At 39.7% G+C, this 27,830-nt stretch overlaps 1 protein-coding gene across 1 annotated transcript in view; it reads right to left on the bottom strand.

Annotated features, from left to right (window-relative positions):
* Positions 1–23,069, bottom strand: part of JAG1 (jagged canonical Notch ligand 1) — a 36,330-nt gene extending 13,261 nt beyond the window's left edge. The window contains exons 1-10 of the mRNA XM_075203967.1: positions 22,735–23,069; positions 22,129–22,434; positions 9,645–9,696; positions 6,739–6,996; positions 5,932–5,992; positions 3,139–3,269; positions 2,796–2,915; positions 2,123–2,236; positions 1,918–2,031; positions 426–539 (exon numbers count right to left, since the gene is read on the bottom strand). Coding sequence (XP_075060068.1) covers positions 426–539; positions 1,918–2,031; positions 2,123–2,236; positions 2,796–2,915; positions 3,139–3,269; positions 5,932–5,992; positions 6,739–6,996; positions 9,645–9,696; positions 22,129–22,434; positions 22,735–22,812 — 1,348 coding nt within the window. The 5' untranslated portion in view covers positions 22,813–23,069. The remainder of the gene's footprint in view (positions 1–425; positions 540–1,917; positions 2,032–2,122; positions 2,237–2,795; positions 2,916–3,138; positions 3,270–5,931; positions 5,993–6,738; positions 6,997–9,644; positions 9,697–22,128; positions 22,435–22,734) is intronic.
* Between the last annotated feature and the right edge of the window lie 4,761 nt (positions 23,070–27,830).

The raw sequence follows: 27,830 nt of genomic DNA, 5'->3' as shown, positions 1-27,830 counted from the left end.
CAAAGATGTAAAGATATTATACAAGTGACACTTGAGTAATTGGATTATAGAATATAATTGTTTATTTATTTATTTTAAACACACTTCAATTGATGGTGAAAGAATGTATAACTGTAGCTAGATAGAGCTTTTGTCAAGTTTCCTGCATCCTTTCCTTAAGATAAGGTTATTTTAAAGGGTGGGAACCTTGAAGCGATTCTACCAGAAGCTAAAAAACTTCACATCATTGTTTTAGCCGTGATATCAGAATATGACCATGGTACAGACTAATAGGTTTGATAAAATTGTATATTTCCAGGCTGACAACTCCCCTTTGCTTCTTAAATTATACCAGATAATGTACATTTTCTTCTTGTTGGGGAAAACGAGTGGTAAAAATAGGTGGAGGAGACAGGAAATGGGGGACACTTGAACGGTATTCTTACTAATATCGCAGTTCTGGCCGGTCCATCCTGGGATACAGTCGCAGTAGTAGCTGCCAATGAGATTTTTGCAGGACTTTGCATTCACGCAGGGCTTAACTTCACACTCATTTGCATCTTAAAAAAAAGAGAGAAGACTGATTAGTACTGTAGCTGTAGAATAGAGGCTGGCAACCTGTGGAACTACAAGACCCAACATGACCCTGACGGTACTTATAGTCTCGGAACCGCTAAAGACGTGACAGGCTACTCTCCATTCCCTATAGTGGTTATGCTTTGTCTGTGCGAGTATGCATATTGGTACAGTTCCAATTGCCTAAATTCACTGTACTGTATACATCTTTATATATGTACACACATGGTAGAAAATGTCTACATGTCAAGTCTGTGTTGAGAAAATAAAAAAAAAAAAAAAAAACCTTAGCGCATTTCCCAGACCCAAACATACATGTCAGACTGTAGTAATCCTAGGGGTTTATTACATTCCTCAATCCTAATTTCCTATAAAAATACAGAGAGGTAACCTCACCCCGTCACACAGAATACAGAGCACTGCAGCGTTTTTGCCTGGAAGGTGAGAGACTTTTCAGCAGACTTTAAATTGTCTCCTTTAAAACCGTACTGTTATTTGTCCGACTGCTCATTAAGAACATTAAGAGGCATTTGACCATTTCAGAGGAGAACTTTCTTCACTATTGTCAGCCAGATTAGAGGGTTTCATAAAGAGAATGTAGACAACTCATTCTTCATGAGATCATCCACATTTTGGAACCAGCTGTAAACTGCTTGGTCTGTGGGAGTTGACACGGCTGAAAAGAGACAGCAACTTTCCCACAGGACCAAGCAGGGGAGAACATGGGCTCAGGATAAATGCTTTTCCAGAGTATACTACTTAGTTTAAACACACTCATTTATTTATGGCTAATGCTGTATCAAAACCTCCCGGTGTTAGTGCGCTCTGTTAACCAGAGTCTGAAGTTTGGTTTATTCTTATTGGTAATAATAATAATAAAAAAAACAAAAAAAAACACACCCACCACACAGAAGACTTTTTCTACAACAAACAGGATAGTATATTAAACGGTAAACTATTTTTCTAACATTCCGATGAAAATGATTCGTGCTCCATTTAAGTTAATTTATCTGCAATAAAAGATTGAACTCCAGTTGGACCCAATTATTATCAGAGTTTATTTATATAGCATCAGGAAATTATGCAGCGCTATACACAAAATATGCAATCATTCACGTCAGTTCCTGAGCGATTGGTGTTTATGGGCTAAATTCTCTACCAGACAAACAAGTCATTTTGTCAGCTGCCAATTACCAATACCGGTATGCTTTTAGACTCTATGTTCTTCTGTTTGCATGGATTTTTTTCTCAAACAAACGCAGATTGGGCCCTGGTCACAGTTGAACCCATTATTATAAGGCAGCAATGCTAACCACTGTGCCTCCTGACACACGCAAACCTGAAACACATCACTGTTATTACCTATTTGGCATGTTTTGCCAGTCCACTGGGCAGGACAAACGCATCTAAATCCATCTACTAGATCTTGGCAGGTGCCGCCATACCCACATGGATTTGGAGCACAATCATCTATGTCTAGAATAAAACAAACAAAAAAACCCCATTAGGTATAGAATTATTTTATACATTCATTCGGGAATAATAAATCAAATTAAGCTATACATACTGATCGTGCATGTAGGGCCAGTCCAACCTGGAGCACAGTTACATTCAAAGCCCCCAGATGTCTCTGAACAACTTCCACCATTGTGGCAAGGATCGGAAAGACACGCGTGTTCAGCTGCATAAAAACAAGAACACAAAAGAAAAAGATATTTACCAACAAGAAATAAACACAACCATCTATATAATTAAAAAAATAAATAAAATATTTGCACATTTCTACCTCCCCCCTATACAGACCACCTTGCTCTCCAAGTTGTGAGCAGCACTAAAACCTCTATATCTTACTCTCATTAACAGTGCTTGGTTTAACACGACTTCAAACAAGAAGGAAATAATCTTTCATGCTAAGCTGACCTGATCAATGTGCCATAGCTCAGATCAGTTTGAGTCTGAGCCAGGACTAACAGATTCCCACAACCTCCGGAGAAGGCAACGCTATACAATGGCTTGTGAAAAAGAAACCCTCACAAAATAAAAATAGAAGCTTAATCGGCGTTTATGTACATATTTATAGAATGCTAAAGTTACAAAGCAACAAACAAAAAAAGAATACACAAAACATAAATGGAGTTACACCAACACTTAATAGGGGAACTGCATCATTTATATACAGAAACATGCAGTTATTGTAGGATTAGCAGTAATACTAATAACCAAAACCTCCAAAAACGTACCGATTTCACAGTTTTGCCCTGAATACCCCTCCGGGCAGGAACACTGGTATTTGTCTGGACCAGTGTTGCTGCAAGTGCCTCCATTCAGACAGGGCTGGTATGTTCCACAAGAGTTCAGATCTGCCAAAAAGAATGGAATACACAGTTCAACTGATGAACAATTATACAGTATTATATACAGTATTTTCAGTACGACTGTACCATCAGTCTATTCTGACTTTGTGACTGCTAACTTAGCACTGGAATGTAATTTAATAGAGGGGGGGGGGGGGGGCACACAACTTGCATAGAAGAGCCAGGGCATTACATTGGGAATTTAGCGTTTGCTGTATAATTAGCATACCTTTGTCGCATAGCTGACCACCCCAATTCGTTTCACACAGACACTGCCATGGTTCAGTGCAAGTGCCATGGACACATCCTGGGTGAGGAATGCACTTGTCGCAGTACTGTCCTTGCCATCCATATTGGCATCTGTATTGGGGGAGGGGGGAGAAAAGAAAAAAAAACAAACAAACAAAGGTTTATACAAATCTCCTTCAGTGCAGCGGATTCCTTCCCTCATGTATAAAAATGGATTGCATTCCTAGAGGGTGTATTTGGTGCTTTCTTGTAAACAAACCTACTAGTAGTTTTGCCAAGGTCTCTAAGCCAATCTTTTCACAAAAGAATAACTGTTCTGGGAGACCCTGCATGGTGCCATTGAACACAATAATACTCTATTCTCAGGTCATTCAAATGAGACAGGGAGGGTGGGTGCACTCTACAAATCAATCTCTAGGCAATGTCAGAGTGGACAATCAATTGCGTGTAAAAGAAAAAGTCCGGGAGAACAATGAAAACGCTGCTTTCCTGTTAAAGTTTTTTTTTTTCCAGCCTCGAAGCTTTGAGACAGATTAGACCTCTCTCTTTTTCTGAAGAGACCAATTCCGTGAAGGAGTTAAAAAAAAAAAAAAGAAGAAGAAAAAATATTGAGTCACGAAATCACATTTGTACATAAAATTGATTATATCCGCAAGGACTGAGGGGACGCCATCTAGAAATTACAACCACATGAAGTCAGAACTGGAGATAGGAGAAAGGCTGGTGGGGTCTTCAATGTTCCGGCATGGTCTCTAAAGCTAAACACTCCAGCAATGCCGAGACCAAAACTTCCCCCAAAGCAGACGTAGAAATTATAAAAATAAACCATTAGATGGAGGTCATTCAGACTTCAAATAGAAGTCTGCCGCAGCAAATCCATATCATGGGAAAGCTGAAGGGGGAGAATATATTTTTTTTTTATTAAGTAGCAAGTCTATTTAACCCTATGTTTTAAGAGTCCCTGTTAGTATTTATATGACAAGCATTAGATTAGTTATATATCTGACCCATAAAAAGGCATTGAACTTTTTCAGACACTCTGTATAAAAATTGATCCATACATTCTTATCCCAAAGTTGCAAATCGTTCATTCTACGTCACGGTTTTCTTTAATGAAAACCAATAAAATATAACACAGAAAATGAAACAGTCACAAGATGCAGTTTCCACTCTCATGCAACTTTGTTTAAAAAAAAACAAACAAAAAAAAACACCAAAACACCCAATTAACATTTTTGCAAGTTCAAAAGAATTCACCATAACTGTGTTGGCTAAATGCTGCAGCAATGTCGATACCCTCCTGTACCCACAGAACATGGATTGTCCTTTGCACTTGCTACTGCGGACCATAATATATTTTTTTTTGAAAAGCTGTTCAGCAATTTGCTTGATTAAAATATTTAATCAAAACATTTTTAACACCAAAACTGAATAGTCGCATAATAAAGGGATTAAAGTAAAAATAAATATATCGCAATTTAAAATGAGATCACCAACTCTTTCCATAGCCTAGTTTTTGTTTAGAATCTCCTAAGACAGTACATTATTGTAGCTGCCTTTATCTAAAAATACTATATGGTGAAATATTATATATATATATATATATATATTTCTGTCTGAAACAAAAGATTAGCCACCCTGGTTTTGTCTTGGACGCATACTACACTGCCCAGCATCCATCTCAATTAGATGCCTGTAATTTAGCTTTTCTGTTTATCCAATCACATGCCGTTTCATTGTTCGGGCTTCTCAAAAGACAAGATTTTTTTTTTTTTTCTTAAATATGCAAATAAAGTGTGAGAAAGTTGCACCTTAAGCAAATATAAGCAATAGTGCATGTCTGGGCGTCGAGTGGGAGGTATAAACTAGAAAGAGAAAGGCCTAAAAATCTGAAAACAAAGCCTGTTCTTGTAGGGACACAGCAAGGCATGTTTATTTTGGTGACAAGAGCAGAAGTCATTAGCCCTCTTAAACTGCTATTCACCTCATGATCCGAGTTACTGGGTAATATGCCTAAGGCAAAGTATGTTATATCTACAGTTTAACAATGTGATCACAGAACATGCAAATATATAACTCGTACTTCAGACAAAAGGTCAGACATTAAGCAAAATTAGGCAGCAACGTAGACTTGGTCAGCATGATATGATAATGTCATTTTTCCACTCAATTAGGACATTTTTGGGCCAGACAAAACAATACACATTTATCCACAATTTTTACATTTATATTTTAAGTTTTATCTTCCCAAGTTATAGCATAAGCTTAACAATGGGATAATGGCTTGATGAAAGAAGATCTGTAATTCCAAAGTCCTCCCAATATTTTAATTATTAAATTGTTCGGGTATGTATAAAACCTGCTTCCCATTGTATCAAAGCCAGAACACGGACAACTTCAAAGCCCAGCAACAAACAGTGTCTACTGACAAGATTCCATCGGAGCCATTAACCTCTCAGCACTCAAACGCTGGCTCACAAGAGCTAAGGGACCCAGAGATTTTACTAATCCCATTCTAAAGAATGCCTCACTTTTTTGGCCTATTGATAGACTTGGTGTGGGGGATGGCTAGTGAAAAGTGTTAACCCTTGTAATGCCACGTAGTGCAGAAGTACACTGAGAAAGCTCCCTTTGTAGATCCTATACACACAACTCGAAGTATCACCATCACAACTAAAACCAGGATCCTACGTTCATTTGACAACAGTACACAAGACGTATTGAGCCAAAGGCGTAACTTGTTTTCCCAGATAACTTCCAAGTGCAAATTTACCTGCATTCTCCAGGAATCTTGCAAGTTCCATGCTTCGCGCTGCAGCCTTGACGACATATAGCTGGAAATAGAAAATTAGGTAAAGGTGAATCATTTTATAAATGAAACCTGCAGAGAGTAGTAGTGCAGGAGGTTTATGGTAAAATATTCACTCAGTCAAAAAAAAAATGCAATATGTACAAAATGACCCTGGCGGCAGATAAATCACATGTGTGGTTTTGCCATGTATTAGGGTAGGGATAGAATACCTGATACTACAGGGGCCACATGGGCAGTCCTCTAATGTTCAAAAAGCCTGCACATAGCCCTTAATCTCAGTATAAAAAAACAAAATCAATGCATTTAATCAAAGCAAGATAGACCTATCTATAAACACATATTAGAAGGCGTTCTAAACAAGTGTCACAGGCTATAACAAGACAAATCAGACAATAAAACTAGAAGGAGCAGAGAGCCACAGGTGAAGCCTTCAGAGGGGACACTCCAGGTGTTGTGAAACTACAGGTCCCAGCATACCCTTCCAGCAATAAGCTGCTATATATTGGCAAAACATGCTGGGACTTGTAGTTTCACAACACCTGGAGCGTCACCGGTTAGCCAACACTGCCCTAGGGTCACCTGTTGTCTGTCACCTATCACTGCACTAGGGTGCCTGTAGAACACAAATTCTAAAGGTGGGGGGGGGGGGGGTATGATAATTTCAGGAGTGTACATTGCAATCGATGCATTGATGAGGTTGTACTCAGCCCCTATAAAATCTGCGTTCAATGTAAGTAAATGGTACGCTCAAATGGAGGAGACAGGCACCTCTGTTACATTCCAGGCCCATCCAGCCTTCCAAGCAGGTTTTGTTGCCGTTCTGATCGCAGGTATAGTGTCCAAAGAAATCATCTCTTGGCCGACAAAACTTGTTACAGCCAAACCCATAGTAATGGTCGTCACAGGTTACTCGGATTTGGTACTCGAAGTGGGACATGCCAGCGTTCTGCTTGAGAGTTTGCCATTGGCGACTAGGGTTGATCATACCGGAGTGGGGGGCTTTGTCTATGATGTCATCATCATTGTCTGTAAAAAGAATACAGGAATAAATAACATGGCTGTCTGGGGTGTTGTGTTTTACAGTGACAATAAAAATGGAACAAAAGAGAAAAATTAATTTATTTATAAATTATATATATATATATATATATATATATAAATAAAATATCACATATGCAGAAAACCATCCTCCTTTGCATCCAAATAAAGCAAATGTACACTTTAGTTGCAATAGTTAAAACACAAAACAAAAAAAAAAAACAAGCAAAAGTTTCTTGGTCTAAAATCTCTAATTACAAGTGCCAGAGGTCTCTAAAGTCAGGGGGAAGCAACAGATATCAACAAAACATTTAGGGGGAAAAAAAAAAAAAAACCTTGTAACACACTGCCAACATATTCTGAACACACCAAGGCACTCAACCTGTCCTTTCAAAACACGCGTCTGCTTAACATTATAACCTGAAATAATATTTCACAGTAGCCCGGAATATTGTATATATCTGTGGTATTTCACTCTGTACCTTGGGCCTTATGACTCAAACGATCTGACACTGTCTTACGACCTGCAGCAAGCTCTGCTTTGACTGCAAAGTGAAGAATTATCATAAAACATTTAAATTAACTTTGCACACAGTGGAAAGAAAAAGCACAAGGACAGACCGTTTAGCATAGCAAACAAAAATAAGTTGTAAGAGTCTTCTATAACAAACAGTGTGGGGGGAAAATGTTCCGGGAGGTACTTTTAAGAACCTCCTGTGATTTATTTGGAATTCATTCCATTGTGAATGTAAAAATATTTTAATGTTTTTACAAGCAAATCAGTATTTTCTGGACAGCCATCTTTAGACTACAAATCACAGTTGAGATAAGTATACATATTCTCAGACACACACACATTGGAAATCACCTGTTAAAAGTGTACACAAAATTTGTACTCTGTCCCCATTATTAAACAGATTATTCAAAGTATGTTCTCAGGATAGAGAGCCATGTAGTGAGCAATTGTCAAGTAGGGAGCACACAGGTTCATACACCTTCAGTGTTTAGCATGATCAACATTAAACATCATTTATCAGACTTTACAAAACATGGGCCCGATTCATTAAGAATCTTAACTTAAGAAACTTCTTATTTAAGTCTCCTAGACAAAACCATGTTACAATGCAAGGGGTGAAAATTAGTATTCTGTTTTGCACATAAGTTAAATACTGACTGTTTTTTCATGTAGCACACAAATATCAACTTTAAATTTCAGTGTACAAATAAGCTATCAAGTATGTGTGTGCTACATGAAAAAACAGTCAGTATTTAACTTATGTGCAAAACAGAATACTAATTTGCACCCCTTGCATTGTAACATGTTTTTGTCCAGTTGGCTTAAATTAGAAACTTCTTAAATTTAAGTTCCTTAATGAATCAGGCCCCATGTCTTGATCAAACACCCCTTTCTATGACCCTTTAAAACCTACTGAAAAAAAGTACATCCAAAAATGCTCTTTGCTACAGTATCTTCAAATTAAGCTGATCTTGATTGAATTAAAAACTTAAGTTTAACACACATTTATGTTGAACCATCCATTCTTTCTGCAACGCTCCTTCTGCGTTTAAAGAGGGTCAGGATTCTAAAGGTGTCAAGAAACATTTATTCTTATAATCCTTAGAGGACAGTAATGTAGTTCTACAACCTTGGCCTGCACCTGCCCTCTGTCATTATACATTTCAAAACATTTTCATATCCAATAATGGTAATCTTCACATGGGGCTTTCAGGCTACAAACACACTTAGATGACGAGCTCTGGGAATACCATCAGCTTGCTGGAAAAGGAGAACTAAAAACAAAACTTCCATCACACAACCCTAGCCGTTTGGCTTGAAGGTCAACAAGGAAACCCACTGTGGACTCTTTATGGGAGTGGACTGTGGCTGACACTCCCCCCCCCCCCCCCCCCCCCGAGCACAAAAAATAAACAATGTGTTGAGGAATTTAATACAGAAAAACTGCTTTACGGCTTGTAGGTTCTGACTGATCCCTTCAGAACAGCATGCACTACCTACCTGGATGTGTGCGAGAGGGAGGGAGATATTGTGAGTAAGGTTTCTTACACACTGAAGACGGCCATTTTGTGGTTTGGGATTTACTAGTATTCGGCCTGTCAATTTATTAGGAAATACTGACATAGCCAAGCTACGAGGCACAGAAGTGCCTCTTGCCTCAATAATTTGACTGCCGTTAAAATGACTAAGCGACGGGTAAGCTTGCACATGCCTCAGGCAGGTCAATGGTTTGTCGTGAACTTAACCTGCATTCTCATAGTCTCCTGCATATTGACGTCACAAGCTCAGTTGTATCACTGGTTCCTACTGAACCGACAGGCTGCATTCTTATGGATATTGGTTAGGCTCAAAATGGCCATCTCCACTGTGTGCAATAGCCAGGTACACTACGGGGCAGATTCAATTCCCCTAAAGACTAATCCGGGCCGCGCACCATTACAATTACTACGGTAATAGCTGCACATAATTACTCGCAGCTCTGTGAGCTGCAGGCAAAAATCTGCGTTAAAATTACTGTAGTAACGGTAATAATGCGCGGCCAACGTTGTTCTTGAATCTGCCCCTAACAAAGTGTTTTAATAAAGTAAATACATTTATACAGTAGCTTGTAGACTCTTACCATTGGTCTCATTATTGTAATCCCACGCTTCAACCACCAAGGTGTAAGATCTCTGCAAAATATTAGAAGTTCAGTTAAAATGTTGTAAAAAAGTCATACAATCCATGATTATTCATACCTATAATACACACGTTTAAATACCATGCTTTGATACATAGACGCATGCCTGAGGAAGTCAGAACTATGTGTTGCTTTGTGTCAACTGAAACATAAATAGGCAACAGATTACACTTGAATCAAACCTGATCCTCTTTCACCCCTCTAAGCGAACTCATCCAGCCTGATTCAGCAGGGACCTTTCACCTTAAATCACTCATCTTTGTCAACACTAATGAGTCTCATGTATTTAACCGGGCAGAATAAATAAACACGGCTATTTAAAATTAAAATAGTGAATATGTGATCTATAGTACAGGGAAGAGAGGGTAAAAAAATAAATAAAAAATAATATAAGTGTAAACAAGTAGACAAACAAACCAACCGGATGTCATGGATGGAAAATATGTACATATACATAGTGTTCTGCAAACAGTAATTCACTGAGCATCTGAAGTGAAGTCTCCTGGGAGTTATTGCTTTCAGCACCTCTTTGAAAGCTTTGTCTGCAATAGACCATCACTGCTCCCACAAGTATCAGGTAACCGGAGAAAGAACGGATGAATTTTAGTGAGGTTGGAGGGAGGAGAGGGCTCTTTAATACAAAAGTCTAGGACCCAAGCATTCAAAAACTTTAGGGCACAGCTATGTGTCACATTTATAGGCACACTAATCTGATCAGCAGATCTCATACATTCCAGTAATAATCATAAGCATCTACTGCTTAAACTGACTCTGGACGGCTGCCAGCCATTGTATCCGGCCACCTTTTATCTGTACTTCCCAAAGCACGCCAGAGAGGCAGAAGCTCCCTACTGCTTGCGTTACAGCCCCGACAAGTCTGAGCTACAACTGGACCACTTTAAAAAACAGGTCTTTAAAGGCAACGAGAAGTGGCTAAATCCAAGGCTGTATTTTCATGCGAGCAAGTTGGAGCTAGTGCCCAACAAGACAGGAACTAAAACATTTCTTGGCTCTGCCATGGTGCCAGCTGTAGATCCCAAACTATCTGGAAACAAATGGAATGTGGTAATTACATAGAAGACAAACCAGAAGCACATACAGCATTTATGGAGACAGGCAAACACCTTGAAGGTGTAGGCATACAGGGAACTTCAAAAGTCAGCATAAAGCAACCTCTAATAACTTGACAGAGCACGCAGTCTTTGAAGGAAAGCTCTTCTTTGTGAGGCTCTGCTTGGAATACAGCCTAAATATATTTAATATTCAAAGAACAGGATTCAATTTTGTTCATAGATAACTGTGGGAAAATACAGAGATGAGTAAGCAATTCTGTACAAGCTTGGACATGTTCATAAATAGCTAATACAAAGACCATCAAGCCAGGACCATTTGCCAGGCAACGCTACTTTCTCCTGTAAATTAATATTTACAACACTATTTTTATGGGCTTTTATTCTACATGATGACTCTGGAAAGGGAATCACAGCAAACTGTTCACAACAACCTATGAAATACTTGTATTAATCACCACGCCTTCATTCTGCCTCTCAGATACAGACATGTTCCTACCATGAGATTTTTGCTTTAAAGAGCAAAATCAGTGTGGGGTGGGCATTGTCAATATTATCTTTATAGTGTTTTCACATGCTTGAGACATGCGAGCTTTGCAATAGCTTAAAAAAAGGGTACACTGGTGCCTAGTGCTGGACAGATTCCTGGGGGCTCCTCCGTTCCTCTTACAGCCCCACCAAAAACAGGAGGACCAATCACAAGATCAGTTCTTCTACTGACCCACCCCGCTCCTCTGCCATTTAAGAGGTGGGTGAACTAAATTTTGTATCAAATAAGCAGCAGAGCCCTGGGAATCCTGTGTGTGTGTGTTTAGGCAACCTGGTATCATCTAATACACAAATGGTAGTGCAGTTTACGATAAAATAAAATAAAAATACAAAAAAAAACCATTAGGATTGGAAAGACACCAGCACTTTTATAATGTGAAATATTTAAATACATATTCCAGAACAAAAAGACATTACTATATGATAATCTTGGTTAGGATATCCAAAGTCCAAAAACATGCATGACCAAACCATTTAAGATGGGAACCAAGACCTACTCCGTGAAAACCTAGTAAGGGGCATTTCTAAAACCTTTTTTGCGCAAATGTATGAAGTCCACTCTAGGTTCCCCTTTTAAGTAATAGCACCGCCGACATCTTTACACGATGGGAGCTGCCAAATCAGCCTGGAGAGACGAGAACTTTGAATAATACCGAGAGGAACAGGCCAGGGATATCTACCACGACTGGAATGCTAAATTCAATACCCAACTATTTATCCAATAACAAAAAGGCACTACATTCACTATGCCTGAAACTGAGCATTCCTCTCTCACCCCTGTGGCTGGTGGCTCCTATCGGGTGTCTGAAGGTCTCAGAGGGCACAGAGGGTCTCTACCAAAGGATGATGGCTTTCCAGGGTGAAGGTTGGACACAGCATAGACAGAGATAGTGTAAGCGGCTTCTGTGCTCTGTCAAGCATTACCCCAAGTGGCACCTGATGGGTCCTTGTGACCACCCTAGGGATCAACTGCCTTTTTTTTTTTTCCCTCCAAAAAGTACCCTTCATGCATCCAGTTTCATCTGAATGCAAGTTGAATAGAAAACCTCTCAAGTGAATAGGCAACATTGACTGAAGATTAATGCACATGTATCGCAAGTACCCCCATCAGGGCAGTACCTCTCACCAGGTCACCCCAGCATAACAGATTGCAAACGTTCATCTGCATTTAGCAAACTGAAATAGAGCAACTCATGTCCGAGCCAAATCCAATCAATCCTCAAGCCTTTCCAATGTGCCAGCGATTTTAAAAACTTTCTGGAAGCCGTAAAAAAATAATAAATAAACGTATGGCCAATAAACCAGCTTTTTGTCAAGACTTGCCGGAAGACACCAAAAATGGGTAAATAAATATAAATCTAACCGGCAAGGGAGGAAATTAGTATTTTCTCATTTTTAACTCTATTGGTTGTTTTAATTGGACACTGTACTGGTGAGAATCCGATTGCATCCCTCATTCAATCCTTCAATTGTTACACCTGCCTATTCTTGCTGTGTCTGGGGCTGGCAGTGATTGTATACATCATATATAAGCCACAGCTATAATGGGAACTGTTGGTTTAATAATGGGTGAATGAACGCTCACATCCACCCTGCTGCATTCAGGTTTACAGAATCTCTCTGGAATGAGAGCAACCAGCAGGTTTTAATGTTCCCATGACCATAGATGACCTCTGATAAAGATACAACCAACCCAAATAATAAAACTGCACAGTCAATGTATTCAAATGAGAGATCCACGTAGTGTCAAAGATCAGCTGTGTACTGATAATGTCACACTTAATTAGCCACTAGAGGTCTGACCTCGAGCCAAAAAATATGCCCCTCCAGGAATACTGTACCAGCTACACAGTGCATCTAGATGCAGTTACAGGGAGAATGGAGATGTGCTGAAGTTAGGTTGTATAACCAGTGATTAAATAAGAAATAAGGCATACCTTGCAAATGAAACATGCAAACAGGTCTGCATTCTATCAGGTTAAGAATTGTTATATACAGTCAAATTCAACATTCCTGTTAAATACTCTCTAATGCAACAGGACAGTAACCTCCTACATAGCCTGCACTACAGATACACAAGCGGATTGTCAATTTAAACCCCCACTACCCTCTTGTCTATGGGCCCGATATATTTAAAAGACACAGATCACTCCCTGCCCAGACACAAAAACCCCCAATTACTTGCATGTACATTAAACCAGACTTCTTTCATAACAATACAAGCAGTTTTTGCGAGTGACGCTCCGTAAGGTATTTTTATATAAAACTTCTCCAGGCCAACAAATCGGTAAACTATGGTGAAAAGTGCTGCACCCCAGCTGTGGTATATATGTAAGTGACAAAGTTATATATTCACAAAGTTTATAGTCAACTTGATAAAATAAGCACAAACCACTTCACCAGTGCTGGGAAAATGGAAACTGCAGTGAACGTATTTATTACGGCTATTATTTAGTGTATATAGGTTTCTAAAGGAAAGGAAACAAACATCAAAAAGGGGTATCAAAAAGAATACAAAGAGTATCTGATGGTGTTGTAATTAATAGAACAGTTTACACATGGAAAACAGCATACCAATGCCTACATATACAGGTTTTTCAGTTGTCCTCATTAAGGACTTTTCCTTTTCAAAGACATTTTTTCACACAGACGAATGTGCACCAACATTAGACATGTAGATTCAGCGAGTTTAAGACCAAGGTAATAGCTGCTCCCTGGCCTACAAACAGATTATAAACAGTCCATCTGCACATGCATCATGGAGTTGCACTTTCCACGCACTTTGCCAAGAAATGTGCTTTAAACTAGAAAAGACAGCACCTAATCATGTCACTGCTAGAGAATGGCTTGTGAGCTTTACAAAAAAGTATCAAAGCTCTTGTTGGGCCTTGTCAGTAAATCGCTGACCGGACGGAAGGCGAGCTTTCACATAATTCCTAGAGAACCTAAAACAAAACTAAAAAAGTGATGAGCAATACCATATTTACAGATGGGGCAGCAACATGAAGCCGCTTACTCAACTCTACACGAGCATTCACTTTCCACACTCTTAAGGAGTAACATACATGATAACGTACTGAGATCATTGCTTAGCAGTCCAAGTTGATCAATAATAATAGCTTCATAACCACATCAATAAACTAAATAAAAGTAACCGGGTTTTATTCGGCTGATCTAGCCACAGAAAGTAAATGAATTATGTTACACAGCTGCTTCCGCCTTGCCAAGTGATAGAGGGCAAAAAAAATGCCACTATCCCAACTATGCATGTGTTGTATCCAATAAACGGGGCTGATCTCTGATCTGGCAAGCCTACTGGAATAATGAGTATCCTGTGAATACATAATGTGCTAAAGTTGCCATTGTGTGAACTAAGTCCATGGTTTGTCTGGGAGCCGAGCTCTGCTGAGTCTACTGCTGCTTCCTGTTGCTTGTCCTGTATTTGCATTATTTTTGGATGGGCCCCATTATGTTCTGTAATCCTCGTTGCAGTCAGAATGGCCACACTATTGTTCTTGGTTAATATTAGCAGTCATTCCCTGTCTGGGTGGCCAGACTACAATGTGTCCTAATCACAAAAACCTAGCATGTATTAAAACCAATGAAGAAAAGATCTGTATTTTTTTTTTTTGTAACCGATATCAATGCTTTTACAGATTATCCATCATCTCACTGAAAGGTTATCAACATTTAACAGTGAAACAACAAAAATAATATCCTTTTCCACCATCAAATGACCTATTCTTTATGGGTTTGTACATGCCCTTGTGCAACTTCTATAAAATATAGCGCTTATTATCTAGCTTCCATCTGTGCCATCAAGCCATGTTTTTATACAATCAGGGAAAAAGTCATTTATTTTTAGTTACTCTGCGATACAAATCTGCTCTTCTGCGATCTATGCACTGGATTAAAACGTATCTAAAGAGCAGCGTTGGTCGTATCGCAAAGCAACATAAATAATTCTGCCCGATTATATAAATACAAGACTGAAAAACAGAGACATCAGGTAGAAAAAGATAAAAATCAGCATCTTTGGTTTAGTACAGGCCAATAGCTAAAGTTATATGAAGATGGGAATCCCTTTAAGGAGTGACTGCCTATGGACATAATAAACTAAAATAAATATCAAGGTAGACATTCATTACCAGACTACAAATAGCTTACTCCCCATTTGACATTAACCAACCATCTTAAAGAATCCCACAGATAATTAAATGCACTAGTTACAAAAGGGTGGTAAGGTTAATAGAATACCATCTGGGCAGCCAAGCACAGCAGTCAGGTTCACACACAGCAAGCAGGAACAAGAGCCCTTTCTACTTATTTACCAGGAGTGCAGAAAATGGATTGAGCTGGTGAAAGGACTTTGAATGTTTGGCAACCACCATCTACATTTTACGATTTCTTCACTAAAACACTTATCAAAGACCGCATAGATATGATATGCTGTAAGTGTAATACACCATCTCTATGGAACACCCATGACCTTTTAACCATCATTGAGACACTACGATTGCCTGTGCAGATTATCTTATCTACAACATTACACCTCAACAAACCAGTTTCAAAATGCCTAATTAACCAAGTTATCTGACAGAAAGCTACATTATATAGTAATGAGGTAGACATGTTCCCATTACCCAAGTGTTATGTCAAAGTATTCAATTATTAGGCTAATGGGTCACATCACACAAAATACTGCCCCTAGCATACAGCAGGGAGTAAGGAATGGTGTAGCTAGCAACAAGTGGCTTCCATTGAAAACATTGGAAGCGGATCTCCCGATCACAGTGTAACCATAAAGCCGATTTGACTGCCTCTGGTTATTTATCTGTTATGTTGCTCACTGTACTTGTTCTTGATGTTTGAGTGTTCTAATGGTGTTATCAGGCTCTGTTAGTTTTCTTCAACTGCTATATTTTCTTGACTGTTTTCGTATGATAATGTTTATTGCATTGTCTACCTCAATAAAAATTAATAAAAATATTGGAAGCCCAGACCTATATATTTGTTTAGAAGATACAGGAATGTTTGTCCTCTTGTGGAATTATATTGCTTAGTTTGCTTGCTGTGTATAACATACCTACACAGCCTTGGGACTGTGACCTGCACTCTTCCACGCCAACCTCCATTTTGTGTTATCTTCTTTGCAGGTGTTCATCCACCTGAACACTACCTGATACAATCACGCAGCCGGCAGCTTTGCGAGGACGTTGCAGGGGAGTGCACAGTGCTGTGATTGGATGCGTTTTTTTGCACATAAACGATGTAAGTTATATTTTATTTCCACAATCAGTGCTGTGATATCACTGTAAGCTGCCCTTTCTCCAGTAGAACTGCATTTTGAAGAGATACAAAGCCAGAATACTAGTAATGGGATTCACAAAAGCTCCTTAAAGGGTATTTCTATCACAATCATAAAACAAAAAGCCTCTCTTGGGCAAATATTAGCTTTATTACAGATATTATTTAAATATGGGACGGCCTTTTAAACTTAAACCCGCTTTTTAGTGACTACTGCCACTAGCTGATGAGAGCTGTAGTCCAACAGCTGGAACGCCCAGACAAAAGATGGCAGCTCTGCATAGTTTTTTTTTTCCTTATCTGTGCAACGGGAAAAGGTCACTAGAGTTTAGCACATCAATTCTAAACTCAAGGGGATTGTGGAATGCCAATACAATTCATCTGTGTTTTTATAAGTGATGTATTAAATACAATAATTTAACCCTGTCACATTTGCTAGATATTCTAATTTAGCATTGGAAAAAAAAAGCCATGGAAAAGAAAGTTTAGTATAGTCTGGTAAAATGAGGGAGGACTTCATAAAGTTACATTTACAAAATTAAAAAAACAAAATAAAACAAACACCATTTATTTGTACATATGATCCGTTTACTCATAGTAATGAGCAGCAATGGGACAAAAACTTGCAAACCTCAAGTGAAAGGAGGGTCACGCACTGACACACATGGCACAGTTACTAGAGTAGATATCCCGCTGTTAAACTACAGCTTCCAGTTGCTCTGCTAAGAGTAGACTGGGAGTTGTAGTTGATATTGACAGCAAACAATTAAAAAATTTGCTTGTGCACCAGTTTTCGTAATTATGCCACCAAAGTCTAACTTGTAAGCCCTAACCAAAATGTTGGCCACTTTAATTAAAGATGTCTAATCAGCTCAGAGCAGGCATTATGTAACCAAAGGTATCATCCAGTTAAAGGCCATTAAAGATTTAAATCCCACAATGATTGACCCATGAAAGAAGTACCTCGGCCTGATGAGGATTGAGGAAAAATAACTAATTAAAAGAAGCCACTTCTCGTTAAAGCACAATGACCAAACATCATCCAAAGCAAAAGATAAATGCATATATCACATGCAACAAGGGTGTTTGAAATTTATAATGCAAAAAAATGCAAACAAAAGACCCCACAATATATGTAGCACTATATGCAGCTTTCTGTGACACTTCTGCAGTCTTGCCCTTCAAAAGTAACCCCCCCCCCCAAATTCCATGATGTGACTTAGGTTAACTAAACAAAAGATTGGTATTCTACATGCCAGAACAGCTGCCCGCATTGACCTATGCCATGCCCATGACCTATCTCGTTTAAAAAAAATAAAAATAAAAAATACAAAAGCTAATAATATCACAGTTGAGGTTCTATAAACAAAATCCCACAATACTGGATGCAAATTTGTAGCTCTATTGTGAAATACCAAACCCATGCCCCACGACTATTTAATTTCTATTTTGTAATTTCCCAAGCATTCTCCAAGTTGTTTCTCAGCTGAGAAACTTCATCTTTTTATTTTTAAATAGGCTGTTACCAATGTGTCATGACTCCAATGGAGTCCCGAGTCTACAAATAATACCAGCTTGACAGACAAAAAGCACCAAAACAAGCAAATATTTATTTACATGCGCTTCAAAACAAAACACACACCACAATATAAGCCATAATAGAATATACACCGCCATGTACAGACAGCCTTAAAACCCTGAGACATATGGAATTGAATTACTGGGACAGACCATGATTAATTAAAAGACTAAATAAATGAAATTATCCAAAACACAAACACTGAGTCCAAGCTGACATAACGCAATTAGAAAGAATCAAAAAGGCAAAAACAGGGTTAATTTGAAGATACTGGTTACAGTGGGTGCATTCCCAATCGCAGGTGCAGCAAAGCTTAGTCAACTTGTATTGTCCCAAGTTAGACTGTAACCTAGCAACTTTGTCAAACTGATGACTTTAAAAATTTATTTACAACCCTCTATTCTCCAGACTCATTACTCAAACCTACACAACAGAGATCTCTGTTATCCAATCCGTGAATTAAACACAAAAACACAAAGAAGGCACTAAACAATTGGCCAGTCCCACTTACACCAATTCCTAACACAGGTCATAGATTAGTAGTGGGCAAGCTATCACACATACGGTAGTTTATGTGAGCAAATCTGGGTTTTATTTTTCATAAAGGACAATGTACCCCCATCTATAAACATGATACACTTTCATTCCCCTCCAGATCCTTTAGATGCTCTGGAAAATACAAGCATCAAATTCCTATACACAGAGAAACTTATTTTGAGGTAGACTTGCATTTATAAGTGGAAGCTGCCATATAGATTCCCTACCAAAAATCCAAGTGAAACACCAGTCATTCACTACATGAAACAGTACCTCCTAGTGGCCACATTATCACTGAAAATCGTAAAACACATGCTTGTTGTTACTAATCAATAAGTAGTAGGCAAAACAGCTCTCATACATGAGAACATACTTGTTATAATCAGCAAGAGTCTGCCAAAATGCTTTGGGTCTAAGAACTGTTAAATGCTCATCACAATGTCCCTTGTTCCGCCCAGGACAGATAAGAAAACAGTAGTGCTTCATAAACCCATAACACAGAACAGAATAAACTCTGCACAGGATCAAACACCTGAGTTTAGTTCCTCAGATTGGAAGGCAAACATCCGAACGAGCCTGTCCTTCAAAGCAAGAATGGGAAAGAAAAGTCAAATGCGACAACAATGGAGGCACTGCACGCATTGGCAGGACTTCAAATACCACAGATTTTTATAAAACCTTTTATCCCTTTGATGGTATATTTGATAACAGTTTTATCTCACTGCAAGCAAAACCTGGCTCTCGCTCTACCAACAGAGGCTACTTGTGTTCACCAAGGTATTCTGCCAGTATCTCCCCAAAGCGAAACTATTTCCAAATCTGCAGTTCGGGGAAGTAGGCGGACATAGCGGAGGAACAGGAGACAGTATTCTTAACACGATGGAAGAGGAGAAAAATATATATTTCTGCATTCTTCTTATGGTTGTTATACGATACACTTGTAAATCAAATGGCAGAATACAGACTTCTAAAGGAGACTGACAGAGTAGCAGCCCAGGACATGTGATTGCTTCCATACTATAGTCTGTTACAACCGGGGTGGCCTCATTACTTAACAAAAAAAAAAAAAAATTCTGTGGTCCCATTGGGCAATAACAAGGTTGAAAGCCTGAGAGTGAAAACCACCACAAGACAAAAGAGAACTGGCCTTAGAGCCAATTAAACCCCCTCAAGGTTAAGCATCAGATGCCCGCACTCAAAGAGGAGAGATATCCAGTTAATTTAGTAACCAGCATGGAAATAGAAGACAAAAACTATACACCAGTATTTTCAACACACTATCTAGCACAGTTCTAGAAATTCAGAAGGACGTGATCAGAGAATCTAAAGCCAATTTGCAAATTATGTTTTACTCAAACTATTGAAAACAATTACAGATTTACTTTAAATACATTGATGTTGTCACAATAAAGAATTAGCACATTAACACCTTCTCAGAAACTGGGCAAGTGCACTTTAGGAGTCAGCTGCATCAAAAACACTTAAAAAAAAAAACAAACATAAAAAAACAAAAAATGTTTTCTCCAATATTAAGTTTGCAAAACAAAATATTCTAAGTATATGGTAAGCAGTTTCTGTGAAGTGCAAACACACACGATTCTCAGTACTGCTCCACTTGAACAATCTCTGGAACCCTTACATGAGCTCAAATCTTGGCTACAAACCCTCGTGCCTCCACCATCTCCTGAATTGGATTAAGAGGTAGCATAGCTTAAACTAATGTGCCCACTGGGTTTGAGTGGTATCTGACTGTTACATCACAAGTTGATTTGTGTGTATCAAAATCACTGACAAACAAGAAGGAACTTTGGAATCACGGCTATAAAAGGGATATACTAGAAAGTTTACAGCTCCAAAGCAAAACAGCAATGATTAATACAAAAGGCACTCCTAGATTAAATGGATCTTGCACACCACCCTGCAACACCTGGCTGGGATGGAAGGACACAGCTGGAGGGGAAGGGCAGGGCAACAATTCCATCAGGGAGGGAGTTACCATAGGTATGAGGACACAGTCTAAAACCATGTTCCTCCTGGATTAATGCCAGGCTTGCCTCCATAAGCATGGGAAGAAATGGATATCTTACAAAAGCAATAACAGTCTCCCTGGGTAGCAGAAGGGCAATTACCACCCAGTCTGGCTTGAGTTTACCAATTTAAACCACATGAAAGAACACTTGTCATTCACAGAAGGAAGTGGTGCAAATGAGGCATTTCAAAATCCCATGTAAAACACAACTGTCAATCATTCTTTTTTTTTTTTCTCCACACATTCCCAAAAGACAATGTGCCGATAGGCAGGTGTATCTAGAGAGTTTACAGCAAGTTCTGGCTGTACATTTCCCCTTTCACCATATCGCAATCACTCACCCTACTCTTGCCAATAGCTTTTCTACAGCTGTAGATACACAAACATATTAAAACCACAAGAGGGGAGGGGGATTGGAACACTCAGCCCAACCGGACACTGCTAGAGAGGTTTAGAGGAGATTTAATCCAGCCCTAGCTTGTCAATTCTACTTGGAACACCGCACCGAACTTCTGACCTCCCAATACATTCACCAAGCAGGTAAGGGATCTCAAGCAGCATTCCAATACAGCGTGCTGCCACATCAATATATAGCTCAGTGGTTCCCAAACTGTGTGCCGCGACTCCCTGGGGTGCCGTGGTTATTATACAGGGGTGCCGCGGCCAGGGCTGGTGGTAAGCAAGACGGGGGACTACTTGGTAATTATTTTGGCTTAGGGGTGCCTTGAAAAAAATTTATGGAGACCCTAAGGGTGCCTTGAACTGAAAAAGTTTAGGATCCACTGACATAGCTTTATACATGCAGCACTGAAGTGAGCACAGCACTCTATTCACAGGCACTCCTCCCTCTCTCCTGGGTCAACTTCTGGAGATCAGTCCACTTCTCTACTCGTCAACCTCCCTCCTCATCCAATTTGTATCCATTCCTGCTTGAGCCTAGGAGCACAGGCAGTAGATGAGTTAACCCATTGCAACACCATCACACTGACAGCTGAGGTCTTGATTCCTTAATAAACGATTACCTACTAAATAAAACATCTACTTTATTTATTTTTTTTGGCTGCCAGAACGGATCTGCAACGCATTGAACACTGCAGCCAGTATCCTCTTTTTTGTGCATACACGTGCTTAGAAGTCAAAAGTTTTGCTTGGTTCCTGATGTGCAGCGCTGTGGACAATGTTGGCACCTTAGCTGGCACTGACTGCGTTGCAGGGCCATTTTGGTAGCAAAAGAATAATAATAATAAAAAAAATATATATATGTAAAAAAAATGCCTTACTTGCAAAAAAAGCAAAGAACATTGCGTGTGGACAAAATAAAAAAAGGTTCACAAGTAATCCCATGTGACTCACCGGCCAAGCAAAACTGAAAGGGAGCACGATCCTGTTCCTCTCACTATTCCGGTTGAGTTTAAGGTTGAAGGAATTCCCTCCTAGGACGGGGGTAGACCCAGCTCCGAAGCTGCACGTCCCCGCCGCGGACACCCTGGACTGATACTCCTTTAGGCAAACTTTAAAGTAAGTGTCACACTCATCCCTGGTGCACTTTCTGTCAACTGGGTTCCGGGTGCCGTCGCAGCAATTTCCATTCAGCACCTCTCCATTGGGATTCTGCATAGATAGTATTTCCAACTCGAATTGCCCTGACGCTATAGACACCTGTTACAAAAAAAAAAAATTAGGAAAAGTTAAAAAAAAAAGAAAAACAAAAAAAACCCTTTGAGCATTATAGAAAATTAAAAGAAAGTGCACAAATTGCAAAAAAATGCATGTTAAATGCATGCACAAAAGTGCACTAGATACAAAGAACAATCTACAGGAACGATGAATGGTGGGAGAAATGGCTAAACATCCAAGTAGTACAAAAATAAAATAAAATGGATAAACTTAAAAAGATCAGATCATCCTTACAGGTGACTCTTTTTTGCAGGGAGATCCAGAGGAAGATTTGAAACATACCTTTACCCGTAAGCATAGTAAGACAATGATAAGCCTGGAGTATATATCACTTAAGAGGGGTCTCCTTCGTAAAAGCATTGCCTCTCTTCTGCAACTGCTGCTCAGACGCCAATGAAAGCTGCGAGCGCTCCACAGCTCTGATATAGGCTGCCGATTTCAGCATGCACGAGTGGAAACCAACACACTTTTCTATTGCACGCCGATCCTGAATGCAAAGCAGCCAGCAGCCAGCCTCCCTTTATCAGTGGATCCTTTTATTCTTTATTTTATTATTGATTCTGCTCCTTTTCTTTTTTTGCAAATCAGCTGCAACCGTTCGATGAGACAGACAATGAGAGGCAAGACCTAAAAGACCGTCTGTGAGCAGAGTGACGGACTGCTTCATCTATGCAGAGCTTGCAGGAGGAGCGAGAGGCATGCCTGTGTTTAATATTCATAAAGCAGGGTGGTCAGATGGTTGCTGGCAACACCTCCCCCCCTACCAACACCACCTCCTCCTCCTCCTCTATCCTAATACACTTGGGGGTTGGAAGACTGACAGCAAGGAAAAAATCTGTAGGTGAGTGAGACAGGTAGGAAGTTGGGATTAGCTGGCAACAGACAAACCAGGTGCCAGTCACAACAAGACAGGAAAATAACACAGTTTCTGTAAGCTAGTGCAAACTTGTGCCATGATCTCTGAAGCCTGGGAGAGGAAGAGGCAGTCAGACCAAACAGGAGGGGGGAATTCTGTGCTGAGTGAGTGGGAAACTCAGTGATTTGACTCCTTATGACCAGAAGACAAATGACACAAGTGTTCATAACAGTGATACTATTTCCTCAGGGAAGTTATTTCACTGCTTGGTGTGTCAAGACTGTACAGTGTAGGTCATGTGAAAACGCCAAAAAGGACAACACATTGTCAGATGCTTCAGGGCACACATTAAATATACATGTTGTTTTACTGAGATGTCTGTGCATCTTGTGCATGTGTATCCTTCATTAAACGTGGAATATTGACTTTGCAAGCTAGAACCTTAGGGTTGTTGGAATAATTTAGAGCTCTAAACTACATTATCACCAGTTAGTTGTTTCTTCATTGGGACATGCCGAGGATCCCATCTGACCTAAAGTTTGCTCAGTACATAAAACACCATACCTATTCTGATATAACCTGGTCATTTGGGTTCATCGGTAGTTTGAATGACGGGAAAGCAAGTAACGTGGATTTATTATGTATCATTTTTTTTTTATATATCACCTACATGTTATGCAGCAATTTAGAGAATATTTTATTGTAAATTTGATGGTAAATTGCATTTGTTTTTTTAAACGCACATAAATTGGGCATACGCACGTCCATATTCAACAAGGAGCGGATCTAAAGATAAATACTTAAATGGAATATAAACTCCCAAAAGAACATGCAGAGAATAAAAATTCTATTAATGTCACCTGTTAATAGGCATTAATGACAAAACACATGTTATACACGTCAGCCGCGTCACTATCACTAGTAAAGTAGCTGGTGCAAGTGATATGACCGAAAAACACGTACCGTTGAGATCAGATGTTGTAGCGTGTGCTCAAGCTTGAAGAGCCCTTACTGTACATTGACTCTGTGCATATGCAAAGTCCCCTCTCCATTCTGACCCTGAAATCGTAGCCTGTAGTAAGGGTCCTTTGCGCTTAAGGATGAATTGGATGTTGCTGCGTCACTGACATATTGTCCGGTTCTGGGCATGCTCAGAGTGATTTTGTGCAAAATATGGCAGGTATTGGCATATACATTCCTTAATGAATCAGGGCCAGGGAGAGTATACAAACTCTACACAGGTAGGGTCCTGGTTGGATTGGAGCCCATGATCCCAGTGCTGTGAGACAGTGATACTAACCACTGTGCTGCCCCAAAAAAGTTCAATGGGTATATTTACTAAACTGTGGGTTTGAAAAAGTGCAGATGTTGCCTATAGCAACCAATCAGATTCTAGCTGTCATTTTGCAGAATGTACTATATAACTAGAATCTGTTTGGTTGCTATAGGCAACATCTCCACTTTTTCAAACCCGCAGTTTAGTAAATGTACCCCCAAGACTCTAGATGGGGAAAAAAGAGACTATCCTATATAAACCTTGACACATGAGAGCTCAAGTCGTGTTGAAATGAAAAATTATTCCACCACAAAGCTTTTCTTTTCTTAATGAACCCTACACTATTTTTAGGGGCATATTCAATTCCGATCCGATTTGCGGTAACGCGCGTTACCGCGGAAAATGCGCACAACTGCCGGTAATACGGTAGGTATCGCAATAACGCGGGTTTTCGTACGCAGCCCTGTGGGCTGCGAACGAAAATCCACGTTATTGCGGTACCGCGGATTACGTTCGCGGCTGTTCTGGCGCGATCCCGCGAATCGGGATCGGAATTGAATATGCCCCTTATTGTCTTATGATTGAAGAAGGAAACGCCTATTGTGCAGACCTGAACCATCTGCCTGTCATTTATAATGTACTAAATAACCAGGCCCCATCCTCTTACTGAGATAAAGCAGGCCTCACCATTTTTGAACCCCACAGGCACTAGAGTGGAGCCACAGATACAAATATGTTTTTCAGCAAGGACTGTACAGTGAAGTTGGCACCAGATTAGATTGCCAGGGCATTGGGCAAATCAGGTTCTGCTGACTCTCTGGTTTACAAGTGGTTTACCCAGCAGCTCCAGCCCAAATCGGACTGAGGAAATAGCAGTGTTTGATTCGGCCACGTTGACTATTAGGTGGAAGGCAAGCTTATAATATTCCTCAACCACCCTCTTAACCTCACTACATTACCCTATTACCATCCGTTACACAATTTCACACAAGACAACTACCCCCTGACCAACATTGTTGTGTGACAGTATCATTTAGCTTATGAGTCACTTTTACCTTTGCAGTCCGGCTGGACCGAAATGCAAAATGTATCAAACTCCCATTGTCCCATAGATTGTAAGCTTGCGAGCAGGGCCTTCTCACCTCTTTGTCTGTTTTACCCAGTTTGTTTATTAGTTTACTGTGTTTGTCACCAATTGTAAAGCGCTACGGAATATGTTGGTGCTATATAAATAAATGTTGATGATGATGAAGAAGGGTAAGTCTATTTTTAGTGGAGTTGTTCTCTAAGACACGTCAGTAGTTAATATAAAATATATATTTTTTAAAAAACGTAAAGATTAACTATATTCTGCCTCTGGGCCATAGCATACATAGTGTATGTTACTAATACTCATCCCTGCTGCCCTCATCTACATGATGGATATAAGGTTAAACAATAAGGTTAATGTATGTCTGGGTGAAGACACACCCCTACAGCATGTGCCATTTAGCGGCATCATGGACCTTTTTTGCGCAAATGCTCCAAATTATACTGGAAGTACATGGATCTGCACTGTCAGATGGAGGGTGTAAGAGAGGGCAGTGTTTAGTGGTAGGGACTTACTTAGCCAAATATTTGCTTGAGCACTGGTGTAACTCCTACTCTGCCTCCATAACAAAATATTGTTTTTGCGGGACAAAATATTGAACTTATATTGAAAGGTTGGAGAGAGCACGTTTCCTATTTAGCCGGTAGCGTTACAGCTTCTTTCCTCATACAAAAGGGTGCTCAGGAGTTGCTGGTAGTAGGAAGACTTTATTTATTGTGTTTTATAAACTGTAGTATAGCAAGGGCAGGCACATTCACTTTTTTCAAGGGTAGGACCCCAAAGCAGGATGTGGGCACCTATGTATGCACTAGTCCAGTGATGGCTAACCTGTGACACTCCAGGTGTTGTAAAACTACAAGTCCCAGCATGCTTTGCCAGTATATAACTAGCTGATAGCTGGCAAAGCATGCTGGGGCTTGTAGTTTCACAAACACCTGGAGTGTCACAGGTTAGCCATCACTGCACTAGTCGGTCAAATAGCTTTGTGCAAGTCCGCCTAACAGCATATCTTCCATGTTAGCTGCTCCTAGCAGTTGTCTAACAGAAACGGCTGCTATTTCTAAGCTGGCTTAGTGGTCTCTTATCTTCTGGTAAATGTAACTCAGGGCAATGTAGCACAGGCAGATGTAAAAAGGTCTGTGAGTGAGTACCCTGGGTAAGTTTGCACAGCACATGGGGTGTCTCTTTATGTAAATCAACCGGCCAAATTTCCTGAAACATTGGAGCTGCACAGAGGTTTGTATCAGAAACTCTTTGAATGTGTCTGATGTAACCTTCCCATTTGTACCAAACAATTCCTATAACTCATCACTGCATGGAGCACCTGTTCAAAATCTGATTGGCCTGTATCAAAATCTGAGTGGTTTAAGTGCAAATCCCAACCGGGCAGGAGGTCATCGGTCCCATATTGGGCTACCTTGGGCTGGGTCACTGAACTACCTGCATTTTTTCCCCGTAATGTTCCTAATAGGCTCCTGAGCCGAGTCTCCCCCCTCCCCCAGGCTAAAATTTGCCAGCCAGCTCCTGTGTAAGTGCAACATTATTTTTGGCGCAGAAAATCTTTTGTCATTTCATTTCAAAGGAAGATCATTAGTGGTGAGAAAATTAACAGAAGTGGTTGAAAGGAGATAGATATATCTTTGATTTTTTTTAGCTGAATAGGAAAACTAGAAAGCAAGCCCGTGGGACATTACAGTCCCTTTTTATGTTCTATGATATGTGATATAAGCTTCCAAGAAATTCTATTTTATTTATATTGCTGACATCATACAAGTGTTTTTTAATATAGTACCCAACAGTACGGAAATGTGTTGTCCAGGATAGTGGCCCTAGAATTGTGTGGTGCCTGTGATCCAGATTATTGCAGAAATACTATTTCCTTGGTAAACATCAAAGTGTGTAACATACAGTATTGAGAAGACCTCGTCCTGTCTATCTCGGCATCCTGGAAAAACACTAATGTTCTTTTTGGCTATGATGACTAGTGCCTAAATTGTACATGTAATTTCTAACAAACGACTACTGAAGTTTTGTCCCAAGCTCTGCTCCTGTATTGCTATCCGTGTATGTCTGCCACACCAGCGACCGTTTAATCCGTCTCTCATAACCTGTCAAAAACATAAGAGATATTGATGGTCACATAAAGATGAGTGCTT

The sequence above is a fragment of the Mixophyes fleayi genome, chromosome 3 (genome assembly GCF_038048845.1).
Source record: "Mixophyes fleayi isolate aMixFle1 chromosome 3, aMixFle1.hap1, whole genome shotgun sequence".
Classification (NCBI taxonomy): domain Eukaryota; kingdom Metazoa; phylum Chordata; class Amphibia; order Anura; family Limnodynastidae; genus Mixophyes; species Mixophyes fleayi.
This window is presented reverse-complemented; position numbering and strand designations above follow the sequence as displayed.